The following is a 21,906-nucleotide window of genomic DNA, read 5'->3' on the forward strand; positions in this document are numbered from 1 at the left end:
TGTTATTGTGAGACCTTGTTGAGTCTAGCTTTGCAGCCCTCTTTGAAGAACTAAAAAGGTAGCCATGTATCTCTGGTGCTTTTTAAAATGAACAGGCATTTAGTGGCCTTCCTGTTTTCAGTTCTACCTCTCCTCCACCTTCAGGGTTAGCCAGAGCTTCTTGGGGCTGATTCTCACCAGGGGTCTGCTTGTTTCCAGATGACGTTCCCGTGCACAGAGTGGCTTGGGGTTGTGCCTTCAGTGAGTTATGGTTTAGTCAGTGACACTTGAAAAGTTTCAGCTTCCAGAAACATGCTAATATGGTTCTCCTCCGCTCTGTTCCATTCATCTTTGCCCTAGTGAAATACTTCTCTGTCAACAGAGGCCATGCTAGGTGATTCAAAAAGCTAAAGAAGTAAATAAAAGTATTAGTTCCTCCACATTTAACTGGAAGATTCTGTGGTCCCTAGTCAACTTGTACTTCTTGAGTGAAGAGGCCCCTGCATCCCTGCCCAGGGTAGATTAAATTGTATAAAAGACTCCGAGAATCAGATTCCTTTCAGAGTATCTCATTTATTAGAGCTCTGTCAACTTCTTAGTTTAAGTATCTTTCAAAGGATACTATGTCATGGGAACAGTGACCATATATCTGTTTGTACTTTGCAGTAATATTGATGAAAATGCCGAGCAAATAGAGGCATAGGTGCTATTGTTTATATAAGTGAACATGTTGCATTTTAGTTCTTATTCTTCACAAATATTTGTTTAGAATGTCTAGAATCATCATGTATGGTATCTGTGCATGTATAACAGCAGGCCTCACTACAGTTAACTATTAAATTAAAATCTCATGCATTTTTATCTATATTTATTTCCATGGGCTATAGTAAATGTTTAGTTTTGTGACTGAAGACATACATACATACATACATACATGCATCTTGACTTATAATTTGAAAATATTATCTTTCAAAAATGTATTTACCACACCTAATCTATCAAGTGTGTGCAGAGCATTTACCACACAGTATTTTATAAAGTGTATAAGACTGAGGGATGGAGCTCAGGGGTCCCATATTACCTAGCATGCCCAAGGTCCTGGACTCATCCCCATCATGGCAGAAAAATGAACTATTGAATATCCCTCCTTGAATACTATACTAAAACCAAAACCTGGAGTGATAATATGGTAGCTTTTTCCACCATTATAAATCGTGGATGTCCTCATTGCCAACTATACCAGTTCATCATTGCCACTTAAAATATTTGGTCTCCCATTTGTTATTTTTAGTAGCCATCAGAATATTTTTATTTCAACAAATTTATAATGGAAAGTTTACAGCCATCAGATCAACTTGACTTTAATATTTTCATATTCATTTTAATGTAGTAACTATAATCCATTATTTTACTAGATAGCCAATTTAGTGTTTTCTTCTCTCTCTTAGTTATACTTTGCTTGGAACAAACAGTTATATTACATGATTCTTGGTGTTACTTTGTGTATTTCATAGTATAAAGTGATAATAGGACAAAGAAATAAAACATAGTATAATTAGACAAAAATGATATGGTAGGACCTTGATTTAAGAGTGAGCAGTTGAACTCAGAGGACATTACCTTTTATAAGCTGGATGTCAAGCGTGGCTGTGTTGCTTTCATGGAGTCTACTCTTTCCATTGAAGGGTCCTTTCTATATTTTATGACCTTATTCCTAGGGCTTTGGGGGGAATTTGTGAAGCTTTGAGAGTGGGGTCAAAAATGACTGTCATGTACACTGGAACTGATTAAAAGTTGGAATTATTCAGTGTTGGTACTGACTACATTTAAGTGGATTTTCAGAACCTCATGACAGATCTTTAGACATGGAAGTGAAGGTGAAATGTAGATTGCAAAAAACTATTGGATAAACAGTGAGAATGAAGCTTTATTGAAAGCACATAAGAAAGATTGTTAGTTGTCTTCAGTTAAGAATTCACAGTTGTGGGTGTTAAAATGCCCATACATTGATTACACATCAGGCTTATTTTTCCTCACAACCAGCATGTTCAGCCATGTTCAAACTTTATGTTTGGACACCAATAACTTATTATTAATGGTTACTACCAAGTATCAACTGCTAATAAGTATTAGAACTTGGTAGTTGTTGAGTTGGTGCTTTTAACCATTGCACCATTTTGTGTGTTTCTAATCTAGGTTCTTTATGATTATTATATATGTTGTCATTTTGTTTTCTCTTTAAAAAAATGTTGACAAAATGCATCACATTGTACTTTAGCAATTTTCTCATTATTGATGAGGAAAGCCTGGGATAAAACCGGACTCGCTGAACATAGTGGACAATGAGGACTACTGAGAACTCAAGAACAATGGCAATGGGTTTTTGTTCCTACTGCACGAACTGGCTTTGTGGGAGCCTAGGCAGTTTGTATGCTCACCTTACTAGGCCTGGATGGAGGTGGGTGGTCCTTGGACTTCCCACAGGGCAGGGAAACTTGATTGCTCTTTGGGCTNTGGGGAAGAATCAGAAATCTTAAATAAATAAATAAATAAATAAATAAATAATAAAGGGGAACATTCTTGAAAATATTTTAAATTACTTAATATTGTCATTTTTACAGTTAATTATTTGCATTTGTGCATGAAACGTGCACACATAGTGCAGTACACATTTGGAAGACAGAACAAGTTGTAAGAGTTAGTTCCCTCCTTCTACCGCAATCGTCTCAGGGCTCACCTCAGGCCTTCAGGCTGACAGCAAGTACCTTTACCCACTAAGTCATCCCACTAACCTCGTGTTAATGTTAAAATAGACTTGCCTAAAAGTAGCACATGTGCATTATGGATATTTTAAAATCTTGGTGAAACGTTCATTTCACAAACTTGATTACAATTATAATGAATGACTTGCCTCAAGACTTTCTATACTTAGATCCTTTGGGTTATCAGGAAAGTCAGCTTTGGGAGATGGAGGTTCTTTTTGTAGAGTTGAGCATGTAGAGTGTGATGGTTTGAATGAGAATGGCCCCTGCCAGCTCATGTATGAATGCTTTGTCATCAGTTGATAAACTGGGAAGGAGGAGGAGGTGTTACCTTGTTGGGGCAGGTGTTGCCTTGGAGGAGGATATCATTGGACTGTAAGCTTTCAAAAGCCCACACCAGGCCTAGTGCCTCCTCTCTTCCTGCTCATCAAGATGTAGCTCTTAACTACTTCTCCAGCATCATGCATAGGCTTCCATGTTCCCCCCAAGATGATAATGAACCAACCTTCTAAAAACTGTAAACAAGATTGCAGTTAAATGCTTTCTTTTAGAAGAGGCGCCTTGATCATGGTGTCTCTTCACAGCAGTAGAACAATGACCAAGACAGATGGCTACGTTCCTTTTCACCTTTCTGTTATCTGGAAAATCCTGTTTCTGCCTCCTGACCTAAAATTTCCTTAGTTTACCCATCTATCTGCATCTCAGCAAGCAGAAGAAAATTAGTCATTCCCTTTTAAAGCATATTTTCCAAAAATTGTACATACCACTTTTATCTTTATCTTCTGGCCAGATCTTACACAGTATGACAAAAACTGAGAAGTGGAGTTTTTTATGCTCTGGGCCTTCCCCCCTCTGTAAAAGAAATTGGGGTTCTCTTGTTGATAGGTAGGCCTTAGTGTCGGTTTATGTACAGCCAGCCTTTTAGACTTATAGCGAGGAATTACTTTCATAGCCATGTGTTCTTTTATGCATATTTTTTCTATTGCAGTTTAAGTGTTGTAAACCTTCTATTCATTCTTTTTCCTATATCCTGTTATCAATAGGGTCAGTATCAAAGCAATATAAGAGAATCAAGCCAGTCAGGTTCCTATTCTGGCAGTCATTCCTACCAATGATGAAGTGACTTAATCTTTCTGGTGATAATGTATATTCACATTAAAATGAAAAAAAAAGAATGAAATTCAAAGGATTGTTACTAGAAGTAAATAATTGACAGATGAATCTATAAAAGCCCTTTGTATATAATAAGCCCATAAATGTTGGTCATCATTACTTTCAGTTGGCAGATTCTTAATCAAAGTGGTTTTGATATAAGTAAAGCATTAACTGTGAAAGTTAACTTACTAATTAATATTAACACTTTCACTGTAGTAGATTATAAGTAATTGGATCATTTGAGTCTAAATTTGCTCATTTATTTGTGGAGTCTTAGAATATATATTTAAATATACACTCATTCACCAATTCATTTTCTTCTGTTGCCTTTTAAAGTCCATTCAAATGCCAGAGTGTGAAAGGACTGTTTTGCAGTCAAGGGAATAGTGAAACTATTAGAGAATAAATTTGTATCCACATAAAGTTACCTGTCTTTAAGCAAGACCTCTGGACAAAGGCTCTGCTTACTTGATGTAACATTCTAGTATGCAGGCCTACATTCCTGAGTTTAGCTAAGTGCTTCTTTGTGTTTTGTTTTGCGAGATACTGTACACACATAATTCTTAAAGCAGTAGGCAGGCATTACTGAAGTTTTGCGTTTGTGTCTCTGACTACACTGCAGGGAAGGCTTGTCTTGTTTCTCTTTTTACCTTCTGTGTTCTACATTCTATCAGGAGAGAAGAACTGTTGCACTCAACAATATTGAAGAAATTTCTATTTTAAATATCATGCCAGAAAATCAGCAATTTTTGATGATGGCTTTACATTATTCTCTAAATTTGGTCAGCTGCAACAAAATGTTAGGAAAGTCCTAATTTCCAAAATAAACTGTGACTCCTTGAAAGTTTTGTGACATGCTGCTAAAACACCGCTTAAAAGCTGCGTTTCCTAGGTCTCTCAAGTTTGTACCTTCTCTGTGTGTTTTCCTGATTCTCACTCCTCAGAGCAGTAGACATAATTGTGTGTTTCTGGATTATGGAAGCTCTATCGAGCAGCTCATTTAGTTAATTCTGAAACTTGGGAGTAAAAAGAGGTGATAAATTGTTCTTTTAAGGAACAGTTGCTTACTTTTCTAAATGACAGTGTGCCAGAGATCATATTATGCATGTTTATATGTGAATCTCTACTTCATTAATCTGTGTGTGTATGCTTATCCTTCTGATGGCAGTGAATTTCATGTAGGGTTATTGTCCTTTTAAAGAGAAACTACGTCAATGGTGACTAGAATGCATTCAATCCCAGTATTACATTTGAATGTAGCCTTAAAAATGAAGTATCAGAGTTAAATGAATGCATTCCTGTCTTTCAGTGAGCTTCAATAATGGCCACCCTTGCTGTTGGCAAACAAACACTCTGGTGTGAAAATTGTAACTGAACTACAGTGTGTTTTCTACATGGTCTTTGTAGCATGTATGATACTGTTGTCTTCAAATTTTTTAAATGCAAAGCCTTCAAGGAGAGCAACTTAGAGCAGACAATTTGTTACTGTTCTCACAAGCCTTAGTATTTTCCCTTTTTATTTATAAATACTTTTTAAACTCTAAATGAAGTACAATTATAATGATATTAGTAATAATAATAGCCTAGGATGTCTTCTTTGAATTTCTTTATTTAAACATGACAGTATAAAACGACATTGACATTATAAAAACCACATTGACTTAAATTTTTAAAAAATGAAAAGGCTTGTACTAATTTTACATTATAAAATTTTAGTTATTGATGGATTCAAAGTTAAATCTCTTTCCTCAAAGTTTTATTTTTGACAAAAGTCTAGAGAAAAATTCCAACTGTTTGACTACACTTTAAAAACTCATTTAACATGTTTTCACAACCGGAGTCCCCATGATGCCTTACAGTAGAGATAGAAACACATGTGTTTGCATTTACTCTCATTATTGTGATCCACGGCAGGGGAACCAAGATGAACTTTCCCAGTTTGTTTTCAGGTTTCAGACATAATATGCCTTGAGTTAAAGATAACTCAAGGTTTGAAAACTATACAGTGCTTAAAATTTTTTTCTTTACCCTACTTACCCCTGCCCTTTTTTCTTGTCAAATAGCTTCATAATCTTTAAATTCTTCTTTTCTTGTCTATTTAAAGGTCGTTTGAGCTATCCACATCCAGGAACTGACAATCTGTTGATGTTAAATGGTAAGTTTTACCAAAAATTTTATGTTTGCATTTGGTTCATACAAATGAAGATGATTTAATATATATTCCCCTGAACCTTCCTCCATATAGATAGTTCAGTTGTCTCTTAAAAATAAAACAGTGGTTAGGTATGGCTATACTCACCTGTAGCCCCAGCTCTGTGGGATGCTAGAATGAGCATCATGTGACCCATCAAATACAGACCATCCTGGGTAGCAGAGTGAAGGCACATCTTATAAACACATGAAGTAAAGCTGCAAGATTAAGAATCTGCATGTTTTGTCCCAGAAAACAGTAGTCATTGAGCAGTGTATTGTGACAGTATAATTCAACCACTCCAACCTCGGGAGCAACCCTTGTTGGGATGATGGAGTTCTATTTCAAGTTGTGACCTAAAACAAAGTTCTTAGTTTTCTGTTTCTTACTCTGTAAACTGGAGATAAAGATAACTTCTAAGGACTAAATAAGATACAGTTTGCAAAGTAAATAGACCATAGTACTCAGTATAAGCACTTGTGTTTGTTTTAAGGAATATAATGGTGAATTTATAAATGTAGTAATCACACTGATTTAACTTATTGTATCCAATTAGAAGTTCATCAGTCAGAAAAGTAAAACTTTGATTAAAATGTTTTTCTTGACATTGGACAAATATAAATATATTTGTAGTCACAAGATTAGCATAAGCATGATTATGGGATTGGAGATGAGGGGGAAAGTCCTTTTAAAGAGGAATCTTGAATTACAATCAACGAGAGGCAAAGAAGAGGGATACCTGTAAACAATACATGCTCAAAATTGCATCATTACGTTGGCTTGGGTCCTTTCCACTTAAGGCTTTATTGAAATGGGATGTAATAAAGGTGTGTGAGCAAATCTGAAAGTGAGGTCATTGTGAAGTCAGGCCATGTACACAATCACTGAAAAGACAGAAGGGTAGAAAGGAAGCCTGTCACCTGAGGAGTGTCAGAGGAGACAGGATTTTGGAATGAGAAAATATTAAAGCACAGTGATAGGGAAGGTGATGGTTGATCACAACCTGAGTATAATGCCTTGGGTTGCCAGACACATGGCAGCTGGGTCTAACCTAGTCTAAACATGTAGCCGACTGGTCTAAGCACTGGGACTTTGAGTAGAGCAATGATGTTGGATATGTTATTCAAAGACCACTTCTAGTCCTTGGTTCTCAGTCTGTGGCCAACATGGTGCTGTTGAAACTGAATGTCATTACAAAATAGCTTATTGTTAATGTTCACATTTGATTTGTGAAATAGGATACACTTAGGTAACAGTAAACTATATATGGATTCACTCCCCTTAAATGTTCTATGTAGAAAATAAACATAAATAACTTTTTTATTCTAATGTCTGAAAAAGTCACTGAAGTTTCCCATTTTTCATGTGTCAAAATACATTTGAAAGAAGTACCCTGCAAAAATGTGTGAGTTGTATTATTTATAGCTCGTCTTACGTTGTTGACTGAAGAGTAACCCAGGTGGTTATGATAGAATGCCAGTCATGTAAGCAAGGAACTTAGAAAGGCACAATGGTTTTGCAGTTTATGATGTTGTTGTTGTTTTGCTAGGCTATTAATCAGTTGCTTTTGTAAACTGCCTGAAGTTTTATAAATGTTGACTAAATTATGCTTCTTCATAAATAAGATATGAAAATATTTTATTTCAGGCAAGTTACATCTAGTAGAAAATATATTTATTTTATTCTTAAATATGAGCACTCTTTAATTGTCTGCATTTGCAGTGATGGTGCGTACTTGGCAAAGAAAGACAACTTGGGGGTTTTATACTTTTTTTTCTATTTTTTTTTTTATTGAGAATAAGAAAAAAAAAGTTTCCGCCTCCTCCCAGCCTCCCATTTCCCTCCCCTCCCCCCACTCTTCTCCCCCTCCCTCTCTAATCCAAAGAGCAGTCATGGTTCCCTGCCCTGTGGAAAGTCCAAGGTCCTCCCCGCTCCGTCCATGTCTAGGAAGGTGAACATCCAAACTGGCTAGGCTCCCACCAAGCCGTTAGCAAGGAATTAGGGAAGTCAAAAGAAGGTACTGACTCTAAGGCATCAACAAATATTCAGGTCAGGACAAGAGCTTTACTCCAATGAGAAGCTTGTCCTTTTTTATTCACTGGGGACAAACAGTTAAGAGGTGAAAGAAGATTCACTTAATTGGGTACATCCATGGGGTGAGGTAAGGAAGTCTTATAGAATAAGGCATCAAGGATACTAAGGATACTGAACAAAGGCAGATAACAGCACTTGATAAGGAGAAATGCAACTTAGATACGTTTAGCATGTTATGTTCCCTGGAAGCCAAAGAATTAAGTGATGGTAATACAAGGTTCTTCCTACAGTAAGTAGTTTTTAAATATTACTGACTGATGGTGGAGCATCTTATGTCATAGATTGAACTCACTGTAGGGTAGTCTGTTAAGTAAGTTGCTTCACCATTATTATTGTTGTAAGCATAACTAATACTGTTCACTTTAAAGACCAGTTTTGAGTACTACATTTTACATCACTGTGCTATGTGAGGTGTGTGGGTAGCCTCACAGACTCTAAAGCTAGCTTGCCTTTCTGTACAACCTGGAACAACATGCTAAACTTGACCCTGACTTTATTTCTTAATACCTAAGCCAGAGCATACTTCTTGCCGCAGGGCACTGTTGAGAGGAGTGAGTGAATTCATGCACGTATTTAGAACAGCTTCTGTGAGTAAGTATTAGCTGGAGAGAGTGAGTGGTGGAAATCAGTGCAAAGATCATCAGTTAAAGTCGGGTCCTTCAAACAGAGGAGGAGCTAGCTGGGCGAGTGCTTCAGATAGCATGACAGGAAGAGACCACATACGTGATGTTTTCAGCTATTGCATATGATGAGCAGAAAACTTGTTTTATTATTGCAGGAAACCAATCGGAAAGACGCTGCATTAGAAATTGTAAGGGAAAAGTTTGGGTCCCTTGTTTTCTGCAGTGTAGGATCTTTCTTCCATGGAGTACACAGAATAAAGTTCAGTGATGCAGACATATTGTTACTAAGCAAATGCATGACTGTTGCAGTTAAGAGCATTTTTTGAGAAAATCTATATAGCTGACAGAAATAAATGATTACAGTGATATTAGGCCTGAATATCTTTAATTAAGCATAGTTATGATATAAATAATAGTAACATAATGCCAATAAGGTATACTAACATTAGAAAAGCCTTATAATTCCTCCTTATGATTTGTAGTTAAAGCTTTCAGATAAAGGTTTAAATAAATCTGGGGGTAGGAAGTCAACCAGGATGATGATCATATGGCCTAGCATTAGGGAGAGCCTCTGCTGAACTTATAACTCTAAACTTCTGCTACTCAGATGCCCCTTAACATAAGATACAGCTACACATGCACACCCACTTAGCTCATGGAGTTATATGGACTAAAAAAAATTTTTAACATAAAATGCCATATAAGGTGGAGCATTAATTGTGGCACTCAGGAGGAAGAGAGTAACAGATCTGTCAGCTGGAGACCAGCCTGGTCTACATAGCAACTTCCACCTAACCAGGACTGCATAGTGAGACCTTGCCTCAAAAGAACGGAATATAAATGTAACCACAGAGGGGCTCCTGTTCCTAAATAAACCATATTCCTCAGGTATGTTTGGAATCAAGTGGGCTTGATGTAGAGACTGCAGTTATTGGTTATTGTACGTCACTGTTATTGTAAGTCTCTGATATGTGCCCCCACAGTTAGTGTTTATCGGCTTTTTAAGAAAGTCACATTATATGCAGGTATAGACTGTTTAAAAACCCAATTTTAAATCATTAGAATGATAGTTTGTTTACATATCTGAGTGTATAAACCTAGTACATATAGTATCAGGAGAAAAAAGTAAAGTCAGTGCCAGAAATCTGTGTGTTTTCTGCAGTATAATGAAAAATACAAGGTTCTGTATGTCAAGTATTTGTCTCTATTTGGATTGAATTGCATTTTGCCCACTTTTCCCAAAGAAAATAGCATATTTTTATTAGTACCCCCTCACAAGAGGGGAACCAACAGAGCAAAGTATCATGTGAGGGAAAAGGTATTAGCAAGCTAGTTTGGACTTGAAGTTTGCATTTTTTATCATATATACAACCACCTATGTGATCAGAGTTTGTTTTATTTTTGGAGTGAAATGAATTATTTGGGTATCTTTTAGTTAAGAAAATGTACCCAAGGTTGGCATGCTGGTACATGCCCATCATCCTAGCACTTGGGAGGTTGAGGCTGGAGAATCCTTCCTCAACTGTGTAGTGAATTTGAAGCCAGCTTGGGCTAGATGAGACCCCGTCTCAAAAGACAAGACTGTTATTGACCCTATACTTCTAAAGACAGATGCTCCAAATATGCTGTATCAATTTATGGAGCTAGGAAACCAAAGAGAGGATGAAGATGTAGGGTTTTGAAAAGGACTGTTATTTGAGTCATAGGTTGTGTGTGTGTGTGTGTGTGTGTGTGTGTGTGTGTGTGTGTGTAGTTTTGCCTTCTTTATGCTGGAGAAATGATACTTTTATTTCTCACCAAAAAGAACATTAACATATTTCTAGTTGATTTTGTCTTTTTTCCTATGCTACCTTTTAGCTAAAGTAATTTAGCTATAGAGTTGAGAACCAGGACTTAAGAACAGACATCCCTAAACAGAGTATAAAAACCATTACTGTGGCTAGAACCTGAATTAGATTATTGCTAATCCTTCCTAAATTTTACAGTCACTTGTATAGACGACTTCAAGCTACTTCTGAGCCTCCTTTATACATTGAGAAAGCATCAGTAATATAGGCATATGTTTGTATTAAATGTTCCTACATGTCAAAATAGGCAATGCTTCGCTTTTTAATCTGTTACTTTTTTATAAATTATTAAAAGAGTAAGTCATTACCCTTTTCCACTTTAAACCATTTTTATTTTGAGGTTCAGACTGTTCAGTGAAGGCTTTTTTGTTTGTTATTTTGATAGTATTCTTTTTTCTTTTTACATACCAATCCCAGTTTCCCCTCCCTCCACTCCTCCTGTTTTCCCCACTTTCCCCCCCCACCCCACCCATCTGCTCAAAAGTGAGGATAAGGCCTCCCCTGAGGAAGTCAACTAAATATGTGCCATCACCTCACGGAGGGAGGGCCAGCTCCCTCCCCCACCTCCAGTACCTAGGCTGAGCAAGACCTCTCTCCATAGAAAATGGGCTCCAGAAAGTCAGTTCATGCATTAGAGTTAGATCCTGGTCCCACTGCCAGTTGTCTCATATACTATCCAAGACACGCCATTGACACCTGTATTCAGGGGGCCTAGTTGTTAGTCGGGATTCAGTAATCTCCCAGTAGCTCTTGTCAGCTGATTCTGTGGATTTCCTCATCGTGATCTTGACCTCTTTGTTATTATTGCTCCTCCCTCACTTCAATTGTGCTCCTGGAGCTCAGCCCAGTGCTTACTTGTGGATGGATATCTGCATCTTGGCTCACTCGTTAAAGGCTAGGCTCACAACCAAAGAAGGCTTTTTTAAAACATAATATTCATGTGGACTGTTTTTGGTAGAGTTACTTGACTATTCTGCTGCAGAGTTATGCTGAAACAAACCCCAGAACTCCACAGAGAAACATTATTAGAAACGTGTTAGACACATCATGTTCAGTACAGCGGTAGCAAAATGGTGATTTCCATGATAGGGTAGAAAATGTTTTGCATAGTTTAACTTCATTTGTAGTCAATTCTCTCTTACTTATTCATCTCCCCACACCATGCATGTCAGGGTGTGGGGGCTGTGTGTATGCCATATTGTCCCTGTGAAAGTCAGGACAAAGGCCAGGAGGTGTTCTCTGACGGGTTGGGTTCCCAGGATTGAACCCAGGCCTTCTGGCTTACATGGCAAGTGCCTTAACCCATTAGACAGACTTCTGATTTTAGTGATATAGAAACTTCAAATCTGAGAGTTGTCCAGATTCAGAAATTCCTCCAGTGTGAGATAATTGGGAAAATTTTCTAAATGACTAAACTCAAATCCAGGAATGGCATGAAACTTAAGCTGCTATAAATATTTTTATGTTTTCACTACTTTAGTATTGAGAAGCCCCATCTGAGAGTGTGAAAGTTAAAAACATTAGCAGGATTAGTGTTGCATTACTAGGTTAGGAATTATTTTCCACATTCTGACTTCACCACAATTTATAGTTTGATTTCAAACTTGTTGAAAATAGTTTCATTTGTTTTATGAATCTTTGATTTCTGAATCATTGTTGAAATTCTCCAAAGTAAACTTAACTTGATTAATATTATTGGCCCACCCCGAGAAAAAGAAAAAACCCAGCTCCTGAGATTTTGCTGTGCAACATCTATGCTATGTTGTGGGGCCCATTGACCACTTGAAGGCTTAATATAATTGTTAAGAATTAAGGAATTTCATTCTCCTTCACTTAATAGCTCTGTTTAAATTCTGTTTTTCAACCTGATCTTCTACATTTAGTTTCTCATTAGGATGAAGCTATTTTAGAAGCCTGTTTCCATCTTAAGAATTGATAATAAAATTCTAAAAGTGTTATCTACCTTTACTCTCACAGTAAATGACACATATGTTAAGTAAGGTGTGCAGCAAATCTGTAGACTTTGAGTCCATTTGCACTCAACAACAGATTGAGTATACACCATAATGACAGAGATAAAGCTCGTTAGCTTCCTTAAAAGAATGGTAGATGCCTTCTGCTTATTGACTTATTTCTTAGAAATAGAAATGATAATAGCTGACATGTTTTGCCTGCACTATTCATTATTATAGAATTTATGTCATATTTGCATATGGCAGCATTTCTTTATAGCAAAGTTCAATATATATTCTTTTAAACTTTATACAACACAGTACATACTTAGTGTGTCAAATACAACTTTTGGCCTTTAAGTTTTATACTTTAGAGAGAGGATATTTCTGGCAATTTCTAATAAAAATTGTGAATTGAGGTGTTTTTTTCCAGTATTGAAATTTTCTTGCTTCCTAATCTATAAGCATAAATTAAAACTTCAGTCTTATAGCATTCATTTTATTTTGTTTATTGTTTGCTTTATATAAATTATTAAGTAAAACATTCATTGTATGCACTGATTGAAGGGAAAGATTTTCTCAACATTGGTCATTTCTTATGAAAGAGAAATCATATTTGTACACTATCCACAGGGATAATGTCAACTATCAGTTCCTTTCTACTTCATATTGCTAGTATTTATCATTCTGTGAGGGTCGTATTCTTAATTTGCAGTAGAATTCCTTTTACCGAGAGGCAGGCACATAGTCAGTTGCTCTTATAAAATTTGTCAGAAGACTAGAAAGTGTCATTTATGTCATTTGCTGCAGTCTCTTACTGCTTCCCTAAGCATCTTTGAACTCATTTTTGATTACAGGACTTAGACTCCTATCTCAGTTATCGTGACTCTTAACAATCTGTATCTTCTGGTCCTCCCTCAATCAGGGTGCGGCAGGTGGATTCTACATAGGTGATGAACAATATGTATCATACAACTTTTTATCAAAAGAAAAATGGGAATTCAAGATAGTTTCATTCATTGAGAAAGTGATTTGGGAATTTAGCTGTAAATTGTTATGCCTTTCTGTAATGATTAGGTGAAACAAATACTTGTGAGTTCTAAATGTGAATTAGGATAAATTTTACAACTTTGGATGGCTCAGATTGCATGTGTACAAAATATTTGTAAAAGGATATATCTGACATATATCACATGTATGTCTGTATTTATGTATAATTGTAATGATAAAATATGCACATTTTAATTGCTGACATTCTCATGTCTTAAAATAGAGTATCTAAATGCCCACATGACTTTTCATATCATGGTATTTGTATGTGTGGGCTTATTTTTAGTTCTAACATTTTACAATTTGTCCTTTGTTTACATGCAGCAAGGAGTTATGGGCGAAGACGAGGTAATTCATTTCTGTTTGCTATAGTTCATCTGTTTCTAATCGAGCTGTATTGATCAATGTCATAATTACTGATTTCAGAATTCTTAATGCATAATTACTGATTTCAGAATTCTTTATGCAATGTCTGAAAGCCTCTAGAGGAATCACATATTGTTGCGAGAACTTACCAACTTTTCAACTTCTAACTCTTAACTTACATGGTGTATTTTCATACTAATGGTCATTAAATAAAATTTGTCCTCCTTAAACTGTCAAAATTTTTCACTCTTATTAAAAATTATATCTATATCTTCTAAAATAAGGCTGTTTTATCTGCCTAAGAAATAAGTTTTTTTAGTATTAACCAGAGTGACATGTGATGTGATTTTTCTACTGTATAACCAATTGTCTTATCGATGATTGTGATTTTTGTTTGACCCAGTTGGAAATGACACCTGTGTAAGTAGATTGCTGTCACTGGCAGAAACCACGTAGCCAATGTTTCCATGAAGCTGTGATCCTTCAGCCCCTTTGTCTAGCCACACACCACTGTTCTTTTCCACCTCCTCCGTCATAACAGGATTTCCTTGAGCATTCTTTTTGGGGCCAAGGGACGAGACTATGGTATGGGGCTACCACTGAACTCGCTCAGAACACAGGAACACCTTCTGTGACGGAAACTTTGCCCAAGCCAACATGAAAAGAAGCAAAATTACCTGATATTTCTATAGTTCTGCACACTGAATAAAAAGCATTTGCTCTCACCTCTAGAATTTTCCTGAAGCCAAGGAAGATAGACAGGAGTAGCTGAGCCTGGGTTATAGTTTACACGTGTGTGGTAGTGTCCTTATCTGTTGACCAGCACCTTCCCTACAAACACAAAAGCAAAACCTGTTACCATCACTGACAACCAATGCTAATACTTCATGTTCACAAGCAGTAATTCAAATCCCATATTTCAATGTTATTGCTAGAGTCTTGACTCTCCAAATACTTGACTGAATCTCTGGATTCTTCACTTTTCAAAAAACTGGAAGAGAGTGAGGCTGGTTTGCTTTCTAAAGGCTGTTCATAGGGAGCTGAGAAGAGAGTGGGAAGGTTACAGTGTTCATACCAATTTTCAGATCTGTGACCTAGTTCACTTCACAATCAAGTGTGGAACATTGATTGTCTTGAAAATAGCTATCTACCAATCTGTGATTTTTCAGTAATTCCTTTCATGTCGGAAACATTTTTCCTTTATCTCTAGTAATTTGTGTTAAGTCAGTTGGGCATACTCTGTATAAATATAATATGCTAAATTTGTAAAGGCAAGGTATCAGGGTCAGGGATTTTCTTATAGCTCATCTCAGTAACTGCAGACTATGACCCAAAGAAGGAAAACGGACATTTAATTCCTTGCTGCTCAGATAGAGCCTGGTCACCTGCCTAGCTGTGTCTCTTTGGGGAGCTGTAAAGAGAGGTGCCCCATTTCAGAGCCACCTAGGCACACCACAGGCAGGTGTAAATGCCATGTCCTCTCCTTGTCCTGAGCTGGCAGCCTCTGCACACAGCTGGTGCAGTAGAAAGGGAGCTGCAGCCTTTTCCCTCAAGTTGTGAACACAGCTGTAATAGAGCATAAATATGCTGCCACAGTTCCAGTTTGAACGGCCAGATAGAAAGGTTTAGTCTTGAAGTCTCGCTGCTGTAAGATTTTATTTGCATTTCGTAGTAGCTAGCTTGGTAAATAATAGGAATATTTTACAAGAAAAACCTGCATATCAGAAGAATGGCACAGAAAGAAGTAGAGATGCTTCCCTGGCTGTCTTTCTATTTTCTCTTCATTTTCCCCTCATGCTGATACAGGACCAATCTCTAAACCTAGCCAACCACGAATCCCCTATCATGAACTTGTGCTGTGGATTTGATGGGCTAGTAAAATGGTGTATGTTCATTTTGGTCTTTCTTTTTTGTTAGAATAAATAAAGCCTCTCTGTTCTTGAGGGATGTGTCAAAATGAGTTGGCACCATTGGCCAAAACCAAGTCCTGGTTGGCACCAGCACATTGGGGGTGGGGCAGCATCAAATGTCAGAGGGCAGTCTGGCTTCCAGTAGCCATTTGATTTTAGAAAAAACTGGTTTCTTCCTTCCACCTTCGATTGACCTCTCAGTGAAGCACAGGGCAGCACTTTTTGTTTTAAAGACTTCCCACTTGACTGTAGTTAAACTAAATTACTGTCAAATGTCTTTGATATATTTCCAGTTCCTTAATAATGTCAATAAGAACTTTACATCAAGCCGGCTCTAGATATTGATTTATGAAATAAGCCTTAGAGATGATCAAAGTATAATTATACCAGAAGTAATTGAGCAAAACCAAGATTCCTTTCTCTGAATGTCAGGAGCCTGGGGCCATGGGAAGCTCTGCAGCATTAAGAAAGAGCAGGGCACATGGAAACTACTTGACATCAGGAAAATTGTTTTTCTTTTGTAGTTACTATTCTGTTCAGTGTTCTTTCCATCCTCCTCTGAGAATGAGCATACTGGTCTGGGGTGGAATATGGTTGGGATTGTGCTAAACGTGTATAGGACTAGTTAAACTCTGTCATTCAGAATTTTCTACTTCTGCCATAATCCCTCGTTTTTATTATTATTAATTAAGTTTATTCATTTATTTTGCATCCTAAACCCCTACTGCAGTTTCCCCCCTATTCCCTTCTCCAAGATCCCCCCCAGTCCACTCCTCCTTGTTTCTGCTCAGAAAGGGGCAGACCTCCCATGGGTGTCAACAAAGCATGGCATATCAAGTTGAGGTAGGACTAAGCTCCTTGCCTTGCTTGGCAAGGCAACCCATTATAAGAATAGTTCCTGGAAACCAGCCAAAGAGTTAGGACAATTCCTCTTTCTAATAGAAGAATAAACAGCTATTGTTTTCCAGAAAGAAAAAAAAAACCATATAGGATAGTTTGAATAGTAGAAATAAAGAACTTATTTTAATTAATTTACTAAGCTTCAGGAAGCATTTTTTCTTTAGAAATTAATCCCAAAGTTGGTAGCTTGCATATGGAATGAGAGGATATGAGAAATAATGTTAGAGGGAGTAAGTTTTGGAAGTTGCTGAGGTCTGGTATGTTCACAGTGTGGAGCCAATCCGGTGCCACTGTTCATAACTGACAGTTTAATATAGAAGGCATTGTTTATTTAAAGTTGAACTGGAATGGTAAATGTGTGTATTGATGCCCTACCTTCCCACATCTTTGATAAGTAATTGTAATAGTTATCAGAGAAAGGACAGGAGTCCCTAAAGCATGAAAAATCATCCCTATAGTAGCTGCCTAGAAGGATGCCCGGCCTTGGCCTGCGGGCACAGCCTCCTGTGTTTCTGCGGTGTTTTTGACTTGACAGCAGCACTGGCATTGTCTACTATTTTTGTTTGTTTGTTTGTCTTGTTTAGTTTGTTTCCTACTTTGGTCACCCTGGAGCTACATGGTAGTGGAGTTGAATTGTAGCAGAGTGTACTGCCTGTAAAACGTAATTTATAGCTCCAAAGAGGCTGTTCTACAAGCTGTACCCTGCCAAACCAATTTTTAAAGAAAACAAAATTCTAGTGTACTTAATTTTAAGGCAAGTAAGAAAGGGGGCAAACTATTATTGGGGCAAAATATCCTAAAATAACCATTGTACATTAAGTAGTAGATTTTTGTCCTTCTTTGAAGAAACATACCAGGTAAAGGACTGGTTGCTCGAATTAGCAGTACTCAAAAGTACTGATAAAAAAAAAAAAGGAAACTTGCATCAAACTAGAGGGTATTTACTGCTTCCATCCTAGAAGAGAGGAAGAATATTCAGATTCCCATTAATTTTAAATTTCTGTGCTTTCGTATTTGTAAAATTTCATAACATTCTATAAATAAGATTATGGAACAATCTATAAAAGTCAAAGAATCGTGCTTAGAGTCAATCTATAAATTGATTGATTTGTACAGATGTTTCCCTTCCATATCTCCTCATTGATACGTTGAGAAATGTCTATTCTTACATCCTAGAATAAATTCAAAATCTGAAAAATCAAGTAGAACCAAATCTGAGTGAGTTAGCAAAGCATCAGCATCAGCTTCCCTGCCGTGCACATATGTGTTGCGCACACACTGCCCACGCAGGTGGATGAGATGGGAGCAGGAAGTCGGCCATCAACATTAGTACCAATATCATTGAGCATCCAGCTTGCATTTTCTTAATAAGAATGATAAACTTGGGGTATTTTTTCATATACTTATATTTTTAAATCAATGATCTATATATTATTACTCTTTCAAGTAAGTATTAAAATTCATTGTTTTTATGACCTTTTTAGAGAAAGCAATCATTGTTTTCTAAAAATGAAGATTCTTATGAGGCCAGTATGTGAAATATTCTCAGCCATTCTGTTGCTTCCTTTGTTCATCGGAGCTTTAGTTAATGGATTGTACATTCTGTACACAGTTAGAGCAACACAACACTTAGTTACTGAGTGAATGGTAAGGTTGCAGAACATTTACCATGAAGTATATGTACCACGTTATAGTTAAGAAATATCTTAAGTCACTTTGGGTCACCTCTTATTGCTGTTTAGATTCTAAGTATTTGTGATCTGTGTTTTTTCCCAAGAAAATTCTTTTAGAATTTTTTATTATATTTATGGATTGCTAATTTTGTATAAAAATACTTCAAGATGATACTGTGTGCAAAATATTAGCATGTCTTAAGTTCAGTCCAGCATTTGGATAGTCATCTTAATTTCCCTAAAATCTAAGCAGTTGTTTCCCTACCCATCTAACTCTTTTTAAAATATAGAATTATTCAATTAAAGTAAGATAAGTTGAGTGATTAATTCACAGTTTATTAATATTTAATGGATATTGTTGGTGGTCATTTTATTGAGGGAAAAAAGGAAGGAAGGATGAAGGGAGGGAGTGAGGAAAAAAGGGCAGATGGAGAGAGGGAAGAAAGGGAGGGAGGGAGACAGACAAGATGAGTACTCAGTCGGAAAATTCAAATTCTAAGAAATAACAAAACAAGAACCATTCCTTGTCCAAGTATTTCAGAGAAAGGATATTTGATCTATAATTTTTTTGTTGAAGAACTTTTCCATTGATCACAAAGAAAATATAGCTATTTATTTCTTACTGTCCCCTATTTCTGATAACAGAAAATTTTGGAATTTAAACTGTTACTCAACATAGGTCTCTTTCAGAACATCTTGTTTCAATTGAAATCATCTGTGGAGTATTTCCTGTTTCCTGGAGGTTCTTTCTTTCCATTGTTATAGCTTATAAATTTTACATAGTTATATCCAACATATATCTAGTTAGTGTGTGCAGCAAATACAGTTCTCACCTCAAAAGGAGAATGAGATAGTTCATTTAGGAACCAAATATGAATGGGCAAAGCCCAGGAACACTAATTGAGATTGCCTCAACTGGTATGGGCTAGTGTGGGAGACCTTATATGGCTTTCATAGTCACAGAACTAAGGAAGTCAAGTAAATTGGTGGCAGTAATCAGGCAGTGGTATTTTGTAGGGGTACAGGAATGAGTTTGTTTTGACTGAAGACTAAAGAATTAAAGACCAAATAAAAAATGGAAAATCAAGCAAAAGCAAGATTTATTCAAAGAGGACAATTTCATTGGAGTTTAAAAGAAAGTCCCTAGGGAAGGCAAGCCATAATCTCAGCAACTGCCCAATGGAAGAGAGGTGGAGAAGGGAAATAGCCAGGATCTTTAGTTAATGCAGTAAGGAGTGGACAAGCACTTAGGACAGAACTAAGTGCAGAGAAAGTGTAAGGAACCCCAAGTACCAGGAAAGGCATATTTGGATCTGGCGGGCAGTGGGAAAAAGGAAAAAAAATTGAAATGGTTACACTTTTGAGTCTGCTGCACAAACCCAGACAAACTTGATGACATCCTATAAGGGATTGGGGGAAGCGATTCTGGGAAGGAAAAGTTTATTATCTCATTAAAAGGCTGATTAGTCCACCAGTCTCTTTAGTGCTAGCTTGAAGTAAACCCAGCTACTGAGGGGTGAACTTTAGACAGGTGGTACAATTGGATTAACTTGTTTATGGTTTGGGTATCTTGGAGGTAGTTCTTCACCCAGGCCAGAGATTCCATCTTCTTGACAAGAAGAAACTAGTTGTCCTTAGTGGGCCTGTACTATTGCTGTGTCAAAAGGTATTTTACAGCAAAGTGAGAGATGTCTGCTGTAGACAGCATCAGATGCTGTCTGATGCATATAATTAGTTTAGGTTTGTAGAGGCTATTCCAGCTCTCCATACTCAGTCAGTCAGCTTTGTAGAATCTTTAGCCTGTGTGGCTTTTCCCCTGGTGACTCCATTTTAGACTGGCTTGTTTATTTTTATAGGTATGTAGCTCTTCCCTTCTTCCCCATCCAATTCTTCACAAGATGCCATAATCCTAACTTTTTTTATATCACATCATCATGAGTCAAATATTTCAAGATGGTAACTTGTTAATCATATTTTAATTAAGCATTTATTTCTAGATTAAGGTTTATGTTATTAGAGTGTACACTTGTCTCTTTGTTCTAAAAATATATCCTTGATTTAATCTTCAAAGAACAGTTTGTCTGCATTGTTAGCCTTTTCCCTTCTCTAATATATTTCTGAAGACTAAGCTTCATTTGATGTCTGTATTGTACTAAACATGTACAATACAACGTATCACTACATGTGGCAGCCACCCAGCTTCTTAAGATTGCTACCAACAAATGTTGGGATACCCTCAAACAGTTTTTATTTCTTGAAATTATCATATCAATTTGCTTACCTTTTCCTTTTCCCTCCTGACCTCTCTAATGCTTATGTCATGGTGCTGTTTGGGTTTCTGGCTTTCTTTCTCATCCTTTCTGTAGGGGAAGTTCCATGCCTTCTGTATTTGCCAAGGAGCTGCCCTCCTCGTTTTTCCTGGAGTTTTCATCGCTGTTATTTCCATTCTCTTCCTTGGAAAGCTGTTTACTTGAAAGACAGTTCCCTTTTTTCTCCACTCTGAAGCATTTGAAGCTGTATATGTGGTTTCACCCATGTCCTTTCCTTGTACCTGTATCTGACATTTACTTCTTTATATTCAGTCAACGTGGGACTTTGGCTACTTCCTGTCCACTGTTGTTTCTCCTTCATTTCTCATCCTTGTTTTCTTGCCTTCCTTGCCTCCCCTAATCTCAGCTGCTTATTTGTCTTCCTCAGTCCTCAATCATAGGATGTCACATTCTGTTGGGGCTTGTTTGCTGTTTTTGTTGTTTTTTTTTTTCCCACCTACTCAATAAAATATCATCTTATAAGGGTAAATTCTGCTAACCTCTAAGGGCTTTTCCTTTATTATGTCTGGCATGTTTCAGTCAGTTGTTACCGTGGAGATTCAAGAACTTACCATGGTATTTAGTACACTATTGCTTCTATTCTATTCTAGTCTACTGCCTTTGAAGCATTTGTAGAATTTCTTAAAGATAGCTGCCATCCTTACATGTATAGATCTTGCCTTGCCTGTGTGTGCATTTCTTGAGGGCAAGGTACGATATTTTGTTGAGTTATTTTATTTTGTGTGAGCATACAGGGCATCAGCATTAATTAATAAGGTTAAACAAGACATGCCCTTAAAGAGATGCATTCCTGAAGAGTGGGCTCAGATAGGAACTAAGATGCTGTTCTTTACCTCCCACATGTGCATAAGTCCCCTCTACATAGTCATATGATTGTCATATGTGATAAATTACTTCAAGACCTATAGACACATAGGGCTTGCTGCTTACTATAGCATCTTAAGTGGTTTTTTTTTTTTTTTTTTTTTTTTTTTTTTTTTTTTTTTTTTTTTTTTTTGTGGGTTTTGCTGTTTTTTTTTTCTTTCGTACTGTAGACCAGCCTATTTAACTTACACTGTTTCCTTTTTACCACGA

The 21,906-nt window shown here is 36.8% G+C and overlaps 1 protein-coding gene across 9 annotated transcripts in view; it reads left to right on the top strand.

The window, feature by feature from the left end:
* Nucleotides 1-21,906, top strand: part of Cpeb2 (cytoplasmic polyadenylation element binding protein 2) — a 51,326-nt gene that overhangs the window by 17,286 nt on the left and 12,134 nt on the right. For 5 of the 9 annotated variants that reach the window (XM_050149652.1, XM_050149661.1, XM_050149657.1 and 2 more), the window contains 2 exons: nucleotides 6,001-6,051; nucleotides 13,978-14,001. In XM_050149652.1, the coding sequence (XP_050005609.1) occupies nucleotides 6,001-6,051; nucleotides 13,978-14,001 (75 nt within the window). The remainder of the gene's footprint in view (nucleotides 1-6,000; nucleotides 6,052-13,977; nucleotides 14,002-21,906) is intronic. The other 4 variants (XM_050149654.1, XM_050149659.1, XM_050149656.1 and 1 more) reach the window with 1 other exon arrangement.

Source organism: Alexandromys fortis, unplaced genomic scaffold (assembly GCF_014885135.2).
Source record: "Alexandromys fortis isolate MF-2015 unplaced genomic scaffold, M_Fortis_MF-2015_v1.1 scaffold_0, whole genome shotgun sequence".
In the NCBI taxonomy this organism is placed as follows: Eukaryota; Metazoa; Chordata; class Mammalia; order Rodentia; family Cricetidae; genus Alexandromys; species Alexandromys fortis.